The 12,289-nt window shown below is 35.6% G+C and overlaps 1 protein-coding gene across 8 annotated transcripts in view; it reads right to left on the reverse strand.

Moving 5' to 3' along the window:
• The window catches only part of LOC129780537 (serine/threonine-protein phosphatase 6 regulatory ankyrin repeat subunit B), a 176,997-nt gene that overhangs the window by 16,895 nt on the left and 147,813 nt on the right, over window positions 1-12,289 (reverse strand). For 6 of the 8 annotated variants that reach the window (XM_055788899.1, XM_055788898.1, XM_055788900.1 and 3 more), the window contains 2 exons: window positions 6,003-6,232; window positions 5,310-5,438 (listed from right to left, as the gene is read on the reverse strand). In XM_055788899.1, coding sequence (XP_055644874.1) covers window positions 5,310-5,438; window positions 6,003-6,232 — 359 coding nt within the window. Of the gene's footprint in view, window positions 1-5,309; window positions 5,439-6,002; window positions 6,233-6,482; window positions 6,695-12,289 lie in introns of all 8 variants that reach the window. The other 2 variants (XM_055788904.1, XM_055788905.1) reach the window with 1 other exon arrangement.

The following is a 12,289-nucleotide window of genomic DNA, read 5'->3' on the forward strand; positions in this document are numbered from 1 at the left end:
CCCCTACCCCCCCTAAAGTTGTCCACGTGGTATGTGGACAGCCCCTAAGTGATGTTGGTTTGTCCTATTTTTGGGTGCTTTCACGCAGCTAATAAACGTAAATCGAATTTTCTCCATGAAAATTACATGTAATCAAGACTCCAGTTGCTAATAATACCATAAGGCGTTCAAATTGTTCAGTTATTTATGTTTTTTTAATGATTTTCTTCAAAAATTATCATGGGTTGTCCGAAATTAATCATGGTTTGTCCGGTTTTGGAAACCAACATTTTTGAATGAAAAAAATGGGTTATAACCCAGCGTATGATATAACCACAAGATTAACGTGGGTCTACCGTTAGTTTAGTAAGCATTTGTTTGTATTGATTAAATTATTGTTTGAATGAAAGAATTTTCGAATTCAATTAAATTCAACATATTTGCTGTGAAGGTAAGAAATTTGAACAAACGCCATGTAATGTAAGGCACCTTGGTTTTAATGGGTGTGTTGCGGAACACACTTCAGTAAGAACAAAATCTTCTCCAACTTGAATGTATCAGCAAAGCGGAATTCCCCAGGCACATTGGTTTTGAAGTCTGTGTTGGGGAAACCGTTCATCGGACCAATCAACACGTGGCAGTTGGGGCGTTTAGATAACGCTTAACGTTTCACAGTTGTTCAATTGTTTATCTCATGAAAACTAATATTTTATTCATTATGATAGATGACTAGAAATACTTCCTATCAATTGATGCATACACCTCTCCAATCTATTGAGAAATTCTCGAGTTATAAGCACTCGAAATCTTTCATTTTTTCCTACGTGTTCTGTGTTTGTCTACATTTTACCACCATATGTTCTGGTTAGACGTAGTCCCACGTCAAAATCGAATTTCCAAGTAGATGTTGCTTGAGTTCACTGTCATCATATTGATCCATTCATAATTTGGGCTTTCTTCAGAATATTACTTTTTTTGAGCATTTTAAAGGTGAACAGCACTCAACACAGTTATTTTCAATTTTTTATCGTGCAACGTCGGGGTAGTGGGACAAATTGATCATGGGGGCCAAGGTGGTCACCTGCTTGTTTGGTAGTATAACTATTGACTATTGAAACCGTATTGATAGTAACTTTATGTTTGAAGGATCTAATGACTTTTGAGTCACCCTGTACTTCAGTAGAGCTGTCGCATGTCGAAATATAAATAAAAACAGAAATTGCTCTCTCGATAGCCATTTGGCCGTAGTTCTGTGTGCATGGTATCTAAGGAATTTCTCGTGAAATTTAGTTCATTCAGTCTGATATGTTGGATAAATAATCAGTTTGGACGACTGTTCACATATTCTAGGCGAGGTGAACATATATTTTGTTCATTCTCAGCGATTATTTAGCATAGAAATTACTTTCATGTTTGGGGGCAATGTGGTCATAGGTGCATAACGACTTACAATGTTCTGTTTTTTTAATCAAGCCACTGCATAACGACTTACAATCAGAGCTGCGATTTGTCGTGAGAATCAAGTGATGGTACTCACACAAAGATAATCAACAAATGTTGTACTACGATTATCTTTGGTGACCATCCCAAAGCCAGTTCAATAGTGTGAGAAGAGTATTATCACAATACTAACACATGGTGAGCTTCTACTTGACAGTAGAAATCAGAGCTCTTTGGTGAGTGTCCTGTTGCTGAAATGTCAGAATAGTACGATACTCAAAAGTCTAGCTGATGGTTTGGTGTTTGGCGATATTCACACCATTCGCCTCTTTGTGTTCGTTCTTTACGACCAGGGATGCCAGATGTGAATATATAGTTTCATTTTAAATATAATTTGAAGAATATTATATTTTCAGGCATGTATTTTCTTTTCATCTTTTCAGATGGCCTTAATGTTTTTAGTGGCACTTCGCCGACTCTACGTAGTATTACACGTGTCATTTGTATTAGTACTTAGTTCGTGGAATGACACGCCTTGACTATCCCCTCTATTGCGGATCCCGATCGGGTTTGAAATTAGCAAAATAATGCATTTTGAAACCCGTTCGACTTCGATTTTTTTTACCAAATTTGTTTCTCATCATTGCAACGGTGCTAAATTTGTAGACATGTTCGCAATTTTACTGATGTTTGATGTCCTGCCTATCCTGTTGCAGACTTATATTTTTAGTTACTAGCTGCAGGGATATGGTATTTCTACTATTTATGACATGATTCCCTGCGCTAACAACCCCTTTTTTCATACATTACTTTGCTATTCTCGCGGTTACAAAAATATCTGCCATTTATACACATCAACATTTCAATTTTTTGTCGAAGACTTTCAAAAAAAACATCTGAAATCTCTGGAGGTGCTGACATTTAGAGCCCCCGCACACTACAGACTTTTTTTTTTCAGCCGACAGTTTGGTCAGATCGGCGTACTGGTGCAAAAACCGACCCAATTGAATCGGTGTAATGTGCGTACATGCATACCTCTCCGTACTGATTAAGAAGCCGACCGAACTATCGGTCGACAAGTCAGTCTGCAGCATGCGGGGGCTCTTACTTTGACAAAGGCCAACACAAAAACAAGTCACCAAGTATTTTTGTATACATTATACATCAAATATTTTTGTGTACAATGGCTCTCTGGGTTGACCGCTACCGTCCGCGCCAGCTGTTCAAACTGGACTACTACAAAACGCAAGTTACGCATCTGATTAAGCTTCGCTCCCAGAGAGACTTCCCGCATGTTCTACGGTCCTTCCAGGCCAGTAAGAAAACTCGCATCATGTGTCTGCTGCGGAAACTTTACCAACCGGGCGCGGAACGACTACGCAATGAGATAATCAATTTCACAACGCCCTCGAACCGGAAGGTGGAAATCAGGACCATCAGCAGTAATTACCGCATCGAGTTGAATTAATCGGTTGCCGTGATATATAGCAGGGTGGTCGTGTCGAATTTGATCAAGCAAATTGATCCCAGTGGGTAGAGGGAATATGAGACTCGTCTTGTCCGAAGTGGATTAGCTGACCAAAGATACCCAGGATGCGCTGAGAAGAACCATTGAAAATTATTTGTCTATGTGCAGATTGATTTTGTGCGCCAATTCTACTTCGCGGGTTATTCCCGCGGTTAGGAGTCGTTGCTTGGAAATAAGAGTGCCGGCTCTATCTTAGGAGGATATTCTTAAAATTTTGAATGTAAGATTGTAAGATTTCTGGAAGTGGTGAGGAAACAGCTATACGAACTGCTATCCCAAGGCGTTCTATCGAATGTTATAATCTGTGGATTGGTACCGAATCTGGTTAAAAATCGCGATATGAGTCTGAAGACGCAAACGTTGAATTTTGCCGGGTATTATGAACACCGGATGCAGCAAGGAAGCAAATATATATTCCATCTGGAATTGTTCGTGGCGCAGTTAATGGCACGGTATAAGAAGTTTCTCAATAAAGCCTCAATGCAAGAGGATGATTTTTGAGCGATTCTTTGAGATCGCAATTTTCTTTCGTTTTATGAAAAAATAACATTTTTGTGTTCATCTCACGTTTATTAACTAAACTCAATAGTTCTCAAAAAAAAACACGCCTTGTCGGTTTTCAATCGGATCGTTTTCATGATCCGCAAATAATTATGAAATAGTAAATTTATCAATATACTTAAATACCATTTCATTCAAAAACCATTATGCTGCACCATGTTCATTTGAAAATTATATTTAATGTAACTTTTAAAATCATAACACCATAATATTTTTTATTATATATGTCTGTTCATTTTAACTACAAAAAATAAATATTCGCTCGATTAATCGAATACTGAAGGACAATTGTTCGAATGAATCGAATATTGGCCCACGATTAAACGATAATCGAATAAACGAAAAATTTAGACATCTCTAACAACAACAACAACTTCTACTTCAACAAACGAATCTAAACAACCGTCGCGATTATCAAAAATGATTGGAACTGTCTGATCACTCACATTTCTACTACCATCATACGCCACAACCACCGCTCTCGTAACGTAAAGTTGTAAACAGAGCGATCGGCAGTGAGAGGCATTGGAACCAACCGTCATTTGGTTAGGTGTCAGAAACAAGAGAGTGAGTATCACTACTGAATATTTGGATCTCACGTATCGTGAGAGGAATTGAGTGACTATGGTCAGCTTTTTTGTGACATTGACGGTGATGGATTGCAGCTCTGCTTACAATGTTCTGTTTTCTAAAGCCAAAATACCCCCTCACATTCTGCTCTTGAAGATGTTCCTTTTGTCGCTTTGACCCTGGAAAAATATGCCACTCCAACTAAATCAAGCCTTATTATGCGGAACGTTATGTGTTTTTACAACGTTTTTGTATGCATGAGATAATTTGAATTGAGACTCTAGGTGAATAGACCGAGCTTATTTCATACATGTACCTACTCTATCGGATATGATTTGAACAAATTATGACGAAAAAAACGCTTAAATCTATCCCATTTAGCTTGATATGTGCGGGTGACCACTTTGCCCCCACTAGGTGACCACTTTACCTCCAAGCAAAAAAAAACGATTTTTCACCTTTTTTTACTAATGATGAAAAATGTACTATTTTGATTTTTTATAGTAAAAGCCGTATGCTATCTTGAACACCAATGAGTTGAACTATAACATTCTTAGAAAAATGAGGGTTGTAGCGGTATGTGAATGCTGTAAATGGACATATTCCTTAGGGTGACCACTATGCCCCCACTTCCCCTAATTGGACCAATGTACCAATGCGCTCAGTCAGATCGTCCAATGCAACATTTTTATTATCGACTGCTAGTGGTGAAAGTAGTGATAAAGATCGATACCTTTCAAGATAATTCGCGGAAGAATGTCCCGGTCTTCAGTTTCGTTTTTATCGAGATTCAAATGTTATGCGAGAGTTGTCCGCTGCTACATATCAAAAATTCAAAAAAAACTTGAGTTTTAAGGGATATTTTCGAAAAAAAAAACACTTTTCAACCTGTTTATATATTCTCCATTCAGCCCCAATAATAATCGAACACATTGTTTAAGCCTTTCTCAAAAGTAAGACTAGAGTCAAAATGGAAAACCGATGATACAAATTGTCCTTTTTGGTCATAGAGAATGCGTCTGCAAATTTTGACCCAAATAAAAAAATACCAAAAAAAATCGATCTTTAAATTTAAATGGAATCAGTCTCATTTTTTCTTACATTTGCTAGTTCAGAGAAGATAATTCACACATCTTCACAATGGACAGCTTGAACATATTAATCGGATTGAATATCATGCTAAATTCTGCAATACTGCATCTAGTTATTATCGTTATTAACTCAAGCTTACCCGTATCTTGTCGAATATCCAGACGAACCACGTCGTGACCAGATTCATCGGAGATGGCGCCGTGGACGTTCGATGCATGTTTCGAATCAGCTTCGACAGACCGTACTTCCACTCGATGTCGGATTGTGCCTAATAGTTTGGTGCGTGTTTTTTTTTGTTCGTTTCCGAAAGAGACAGAAAGTGACGTAGGGAAAGAACAAGAAAAAGAAAGAACAAAGAAGCAACCCGCTGAAGCATCAAGGCATGTAAGCTTGGGAAATGTCGGTACATATAATATAACAAGAAGTCGAAATAAGGTGGAAACGAAAATTAAAAAATTACCTTTCGATTCGGGGGAGGAAGTTAAAAAAAGTTGGAAAAAGGAGTAAAACAGGAAGCAATTTATTTGGTCATCCAACGTACACCCATTGACGGCCATTGACGGGTCAGAACGGATTCCGGGGATTCGACTGATGGTTGCAAGAGAATCATGTCCGAACTCGTCATTGGTCTCCCTTCGGGAGGGAAATATTCGAAATAATGGAGACACAATCAAAAAAACAAATAGCGATACAATCGGGAGCCCGAGAGATGGGTGTGCGCCATTACCAAAATAAACTACAAACGTAAGGACCAAAACGAAACGCATAAAAATCGATTATTCACTTAATGGTAGATAATGTTTCTTCTAAATATTGGTTTCTAGTATGATACCTGAATTCTCTGATATGTATCAGACATCATAGCAATGAGCAGATTGATAAGCACTACAACTGATACCAACATGTAAATGCCAAATACAATTTTAAACAAGTACTCAGTCCATTCAGGCTGTGTTCTCTTCGGCGTCGTTCCTCGTTTATCTGCTTGTGTCTGATCGGTGGTGGTTTGACCAAATACGGCGAAAAAGAGCAGTTCAAAGGATACTATCGGATTCATGCGCACTGTGGGCGAGCAGCAAACAGCGAACCGGCATTCGGCAGCAGCAGCAGCGAACGGGAGCGGGTTCCGAAGCCGTCGTCCATTGGTCGTTTGGTTCGGACGACGTTTCGTTTGTGTATTTGTGTTTATGAATGTTTTTTTTTGTTTGTTTCAGATTTGTGGTTTTCACATAGTCATTGAATTCGACACAGAGAGAAAAGAGAGAGGGGGAAAAAGAGAAAAGACAACATTTAGCACCATGGATAAACTAACCTGGATGCGCTGATAGGTATCCGACATCATCGCGATAAGAAGATTAATTAGTACTACTACGGAGACTAACATATAAACGCCAAAAACAATCTTGAACAGATTTTCCGTCCACTCGGGACGCGACGATTTCTGCGAGTTGATGTCATCCGGTGAGGTCTGGCCGAACACGGCGAAGAACAGCCTTTCGAAGGCAATAATCGGCGTCATCGGAACTGCAGCGGGAACCAGTTGAGGGGATGTGGAGTTAAATGGAAACGAGGGTGGTTTGTTAGCAGTTAGCACAGTTAGCGAATCCTAACTAATTTCTCAACACTTAGACTGATCTGTTTTCCAATTGCGTTGTTTGCTGTTGTTGTGTTGAAAAGAGCGTGATGAAGGTTTCCTCGGAATTACGATGCGTACCTACAAAGCGTGCGAGGCACGAGTGCCTATTATACAGGTAACAAGCGATGTAAATGGGATGAGATGAAATAGCATTCGTTATGAATCCCTTTAACACCATCCGATCCCTGTTGGGAAAGCCAAATTGGATTTCTATTCAAATAAAATGTTCGAAATTGAAAAACGTGTTCACACTTTAACTTATTGCGGACCGCTCCCGAGATTTCTCGTCTTTCGTGTTTCATCTGTTACGGATGGATCACGAAATAACCCGTGTTTTCTACACTTGAAGGTTAAATCCTTGGTTTGCCAAGAATCTAACAAGGCCTACCAATGGCTCGTCTTCGTCTCATCCACATCGAAGGAAACGATCTCATTCATGGAATTCGAACAAATGAAGCGTGAATGTGTTAAGGGAGGACCCTGGTCTGGAAGGTCGAAACAATCAATTCCTAAAATCTAATACCCTCTGGAATGTTGTCCTAAAAGGATTTTCCGATATTTGTTTTGTTGGAAAGTTACAGTCAAAAGTATGAAGTCACCTTAAGGGATATAGTATCCCGGGCGAATTTTTAAACGCGTTTTTCTCAAAACCACGTTTTCTCAGCTGGTGGTATCGCTATCTCAGGATCTACTCGACCGATTAACATGAATTTTTTTTATCAGCATGTAAAAATTAATTATCTAAAGCGTTACATAGCCGTTTTTTGATATCTCATTTTTTCGATTTTTCATGAGCTTCTAAACAGCGGTTTTTCTTGAAAAATAACCCATTTTTAATAAAAATGGTCGCTGTTTTGGCAATTTTTCTAATTTTCAAAACCCCCTATGTAACGCTTTAGATATTGTCCTAAAGTTTCAAAGGTTCTGCAACACCCCGTTGCTTCAGAACCGATACCACCAGCAAGGTCCCGATTTCCAGACCGCATGCAGTCGTCAACAGCGTAATAATCATTATTCGTGGACTCGAAAAATTGAAAATACATCTTCAAATATACCTTAAACACCAACGAAAATATTGGAACTCTTCACTTCATTCATAACATCCGAAAAAAAATTCACGGAAATTCATTATTCTTCGACCTTCCAGGCAGAGGTGCCCCCCTAAACATCTGCTAGTGGTATAAAGAATCAATGTTTCCAAGTCGAAGTATAGATTAATTTTCTTCATTGCCAAACTGAGAAGAAATTATTCGTAAACTACATTACAATACAATGCAATACAGGCGGACTCGATTATATGCAATCTCCTAATTTTTTCACTGTATGTAATTGAACTCGGTATATAACCGGGTCAAAAAAAATGTTTGTTTCAAATTGTTTTATATACATTTAGTTTTTTGAATATAAAAGTTGAATTTAATTTTTGATTCATCCTCTGAAAGTCAGAAATACCTTTCCTTTTTTTATTTCAGAAGGCGATAGAGGATCATATTTGATGAAAAAAATACTTTCTATGCATATGTTCGAATTTCAACAATGACAGAGCTATGGAACTTCTTTTCGTCTGTGTTATAGTAACCTTTGGCTGGTTCGTCACTATTACTTCCATTTTTGGAAGAATGTCGGGAATGAGAATTAAACTCGTCTCCTTGAGCGTGAGAGGTACGGATGTTACCACTACGCCAAATCACCTCCACCACTCCACTGTACCATCTAAAATATTCCTTGTAGAGAAAAATATGTTTTATTTACAGAAAAAAATACTTATTTATTTTCTACAAAATATTGCATTTACTTACTAACTACATATTTATAATTACTTACAACACATACTATTTTTATTGTAAATGCATCTCAACATTTGCAAGCCTCGAATCACTCGTGCGTTTGATGATGCTCATACATAGTATTTTTAAATTTAGATTGCATACTATCATTCAATAAAATAATCGAAGTTCGCCACGATGTTCAATCAAATATTTTGATCTTAAAATTACGTTCATCGTATCGTTGCTGAACCGATTTCAAAGCTTATTCTTGTTCTAATTATATTTACTTTGCATACTTAATTAAGCATATGTTGCTTAATTAAGCAACTTTGCATACTTGAAATATTCGAAAAATAATTAGACTACTTTTTGGAAAAAGCCAATTTTTTTTCTTAATTTTTTACAAAAATTAATAACTTAAAAACTATGATACCTACAAAATTCTTGTCAAAGGATGAAATGTAGGAAATTATTAAAATTTTCATAAAAAAATACCAAAATTTTTTTTGGAAAAAAATTTTACTGACAAAAAAGTTATTCATTTTTCTCGAAAACATTTGCTTTTAAAATTCTGAAAAAAAAAGAAGATATAAATAGCCCTTAAAATTTCCAACAAGTTTTCGATACATCGGACGATGGGCACATTTACATGGAAAAAGTTTTTCGAACAACAACCTTTCTTTTTTTCTATGAAAAAATACTATCAACGTTTAATTCGTAACATTTTTATGTATAAATTATCGCAATTTACATGCTCTGCTAACTTTTCTCTATTTAGAAACATGTCAAGAACATGTCAAACGTGAGAATTTACACACACAAATGTTACGAGCAAAACATTATTTTTTTCAGGAGTCTTCATACAAAAATGACTTATATTCCATAAACTATAAAAGATAGAAGTTTGATGTCTTCGACAAAAGTTTATATTTTAACAAGGTCTAAAATGTTGTCGAATACAGTATATCGCTATCTTGACTTTAAACAAATTTAGGATAAGTTGCATTTTTTTCAAAGAAAACATGAAAAAGTTGTTGTTCGAAAAACTTTTTCCCTGTAAAAGCTCCCATTTTCCGATGTATGAACGACTTGTTGGAAATTGTAAGGGCTATTCATATACCGTTCTTAATCATATTTCGGACAACATCATATTTAGGACACTTTTTTCTAATATCTTGAAATGCTTAATGCACTGATGACATAACTATAAAAATAATATCACAATTGATTCTTTAGAGTAATCCCTTGGTTTCACTATCTTTTCATATGAAAACCATTTGAACATTTGAATTTTAACATAATCGGCAAAAATCTGACAACACTACTCATTATCGTTTGTGGCTGACGTATGCTTAGCGTGAGAACGTAGAATTTACCCGTTCATAAATATTTAAATTTCTGTCGAGTTTCATCAGTTTTCATCATCGTTAACAGTTTACTGTGATTGCGTGGTAAGTGTTTCGCAGTTGATTATAAAATATAATTAAGTGTAATGTAATTTTCGTCCAAAGAATTACAAAATAAAGTGTCCGAAATTTGAATTCAATCTGTCCGAAATTTGATTTTGTGTCCGAAGTTTTATTTTTATTCGCTTCATTTGAAAAGCATTTTCTTCGATGATTTTTTATGTTTTCAATCAGATAGGTACCAAAGTAGAAAGCTTAAATGCAGATTGAACTAATTTATTGAAAATATGAACCAAATAATACCTGTGCATAAAGTTTAGATCTGTTTTCTGCATCATATGCCTTAAGCGTCCGAAATATGATTCAGGACGGTATATATTTTTGGGAATTTAAAAAAATCACGTTTTTGAGAAAAATGAATTTTAATTTTTAAAATAACTTTTTTGTCAGCAAAATTACTTTCCAAAAAATTTTTGGTATTTTTTTAGGAAAAAAAAATTTCCTACATTTCATCCTTTGAAAAGAATTTTGTAGGTGTCATAGTTTTCAAATTATAAATGTTTGTAAAAAATTAAGAAAAAATGGTTTTTTCCCTAAAAAATAGATTGTTTTGTTTTTCGAATATTTCAATTATGCAAAGTTGCTTAAATGACCCATGTTTTTATACCCACAACGTTTCACTACTATCTGAGATGGTGCTGCCAACTCCCAAGACGAGTTGGCATGAAATTCATCAAATGTTTGTTTTCTGAAACGGAGATTTTCTTCTGGAGCAATTTTACTTTCAGGGCACGGAATTCTATTTCCAGATTTTGTAAAAATCCCACCGTAGAACCCTGCAAAAGGCTTCCTATTCAACTTTGATGCTTGTTAAATTGGAAAAGTTTCTGGGAGTTAAAATTGTTTGTAATCTTGAGCGTCGGATCATTTGAATCGAATCTTTTTCTCGCTTGATCAGTTCCTTCTAAAAACTGATACACATATCCTTCAAAATTATCTGCCTTCGCTATCTAATGTTCTGATATCTTCTTCTGGTGCCACCCAACAGCACTCAACGCTTCTAATAATCTTCAAATTCAGTAGCGTTGAACATTGAAACAACGTAAGATTCCTCGCAGATATTAGTAAAAATGGTTAGATAAAAATCTCTCAGTTCTTCATTTAGCAGCGTGATTTCAGGTATTCCTGTTTTTCAGTTGATCTGTGGAAAAATATATTCCCGAAAGCAACAGAGGTTATGTCATTGAGTTTTTGAGGGCAGTCACTATTCTGCAAGCAGTCTATTTTTTTCACATTCGTACTGAAATCTTTTTCACCTGTACTATTTGTTTCAAAAATCTGAATCGCAATTTGTACCGTTCAAATTTTTGTTGCATGGACAAAAATGTTGGAAAAATGGTATTCAAGCCTCGAATTACTCCTTTGTTTAGAGATTGCTATACACACTCTTGTTAAACTTTGACTGCATCAGTTCGACATGCTCGGAATTGAAATTTCTAATTTCAATGTCTTTCAATGTCAAGGGAGGGTTGATTTTAATTCCTTCAATTTTTTTAATTAAATTTTTACAAAAATTTATAACTTAAAAACTATGATACCTACAAAATTCTTGTCGAAGGATGAAATGTGAGAAATTATTCAAAAAAAAAAAATTCATAAAAAATTACCAAAAAAATTTTGGAAAAAAATTTCGCTGACAAAAAAGTTATTCAAAAATTAAAATTCATTTTTCTCAAAAACGTATTTTTTTCAAATTCTCAAAAATATATATATATATATGAATAGCCCTTAAGATTTCCAACAAGTCGTCCATACATCGGAAGATGGACACTTTTACAGGGAAAAAGTTTTTCTAACAACTTTTTTATATTTTCTTTGAAAAAAAATACAACTAATCCTAATTTTTTTTTAAAGTCAAGATAGCGATATAGCGACAAAGTTTTAGATCTTATTAAAGTGTGAGCTTTTTTCAATTGGCAACATACACGCAAAAAAAATCTCATAGAAAGCTTCTTCATATTCAATGAATGTTTTCTTTGCACGAAACCAGGGATCATTTAATCATGCTTGCAAAATGTGCATGAACTCATAGCCTCTCAGCTCATGCAATTTTTGTAATGCGATCTAAATTTCAAGTTCGTTTCTGTGAAAAAGTATTCTACGAAGAAATGTTTTATGATGAAAAATTTCTTTCCGTGCATGAAAGAAACGAAACGAAAGCAATGCATACTGTGACATCGGGAGATATGTTTGTACATGATGTACATGATGAACATCGTGTTTGTTTACACATGTTTATGTTTGTGTA

Source organism: Toxorhynchites rutilus, chromosome 3 (genome assembly GCF_029784135.1).
Source record: "Toxorhynchites rutilus septentrionalis strain SRP chromosome 3, ASM2978413v1, whole genome shotgun sequence".
Classification (NCBI taxonomy): domain Eukaryota; kingdom Metazoa; phylum Arthropoda; class Insecta; order Diptera; family Culicidae; genus Toxorhynchites; species Toxorhynchites rutilus.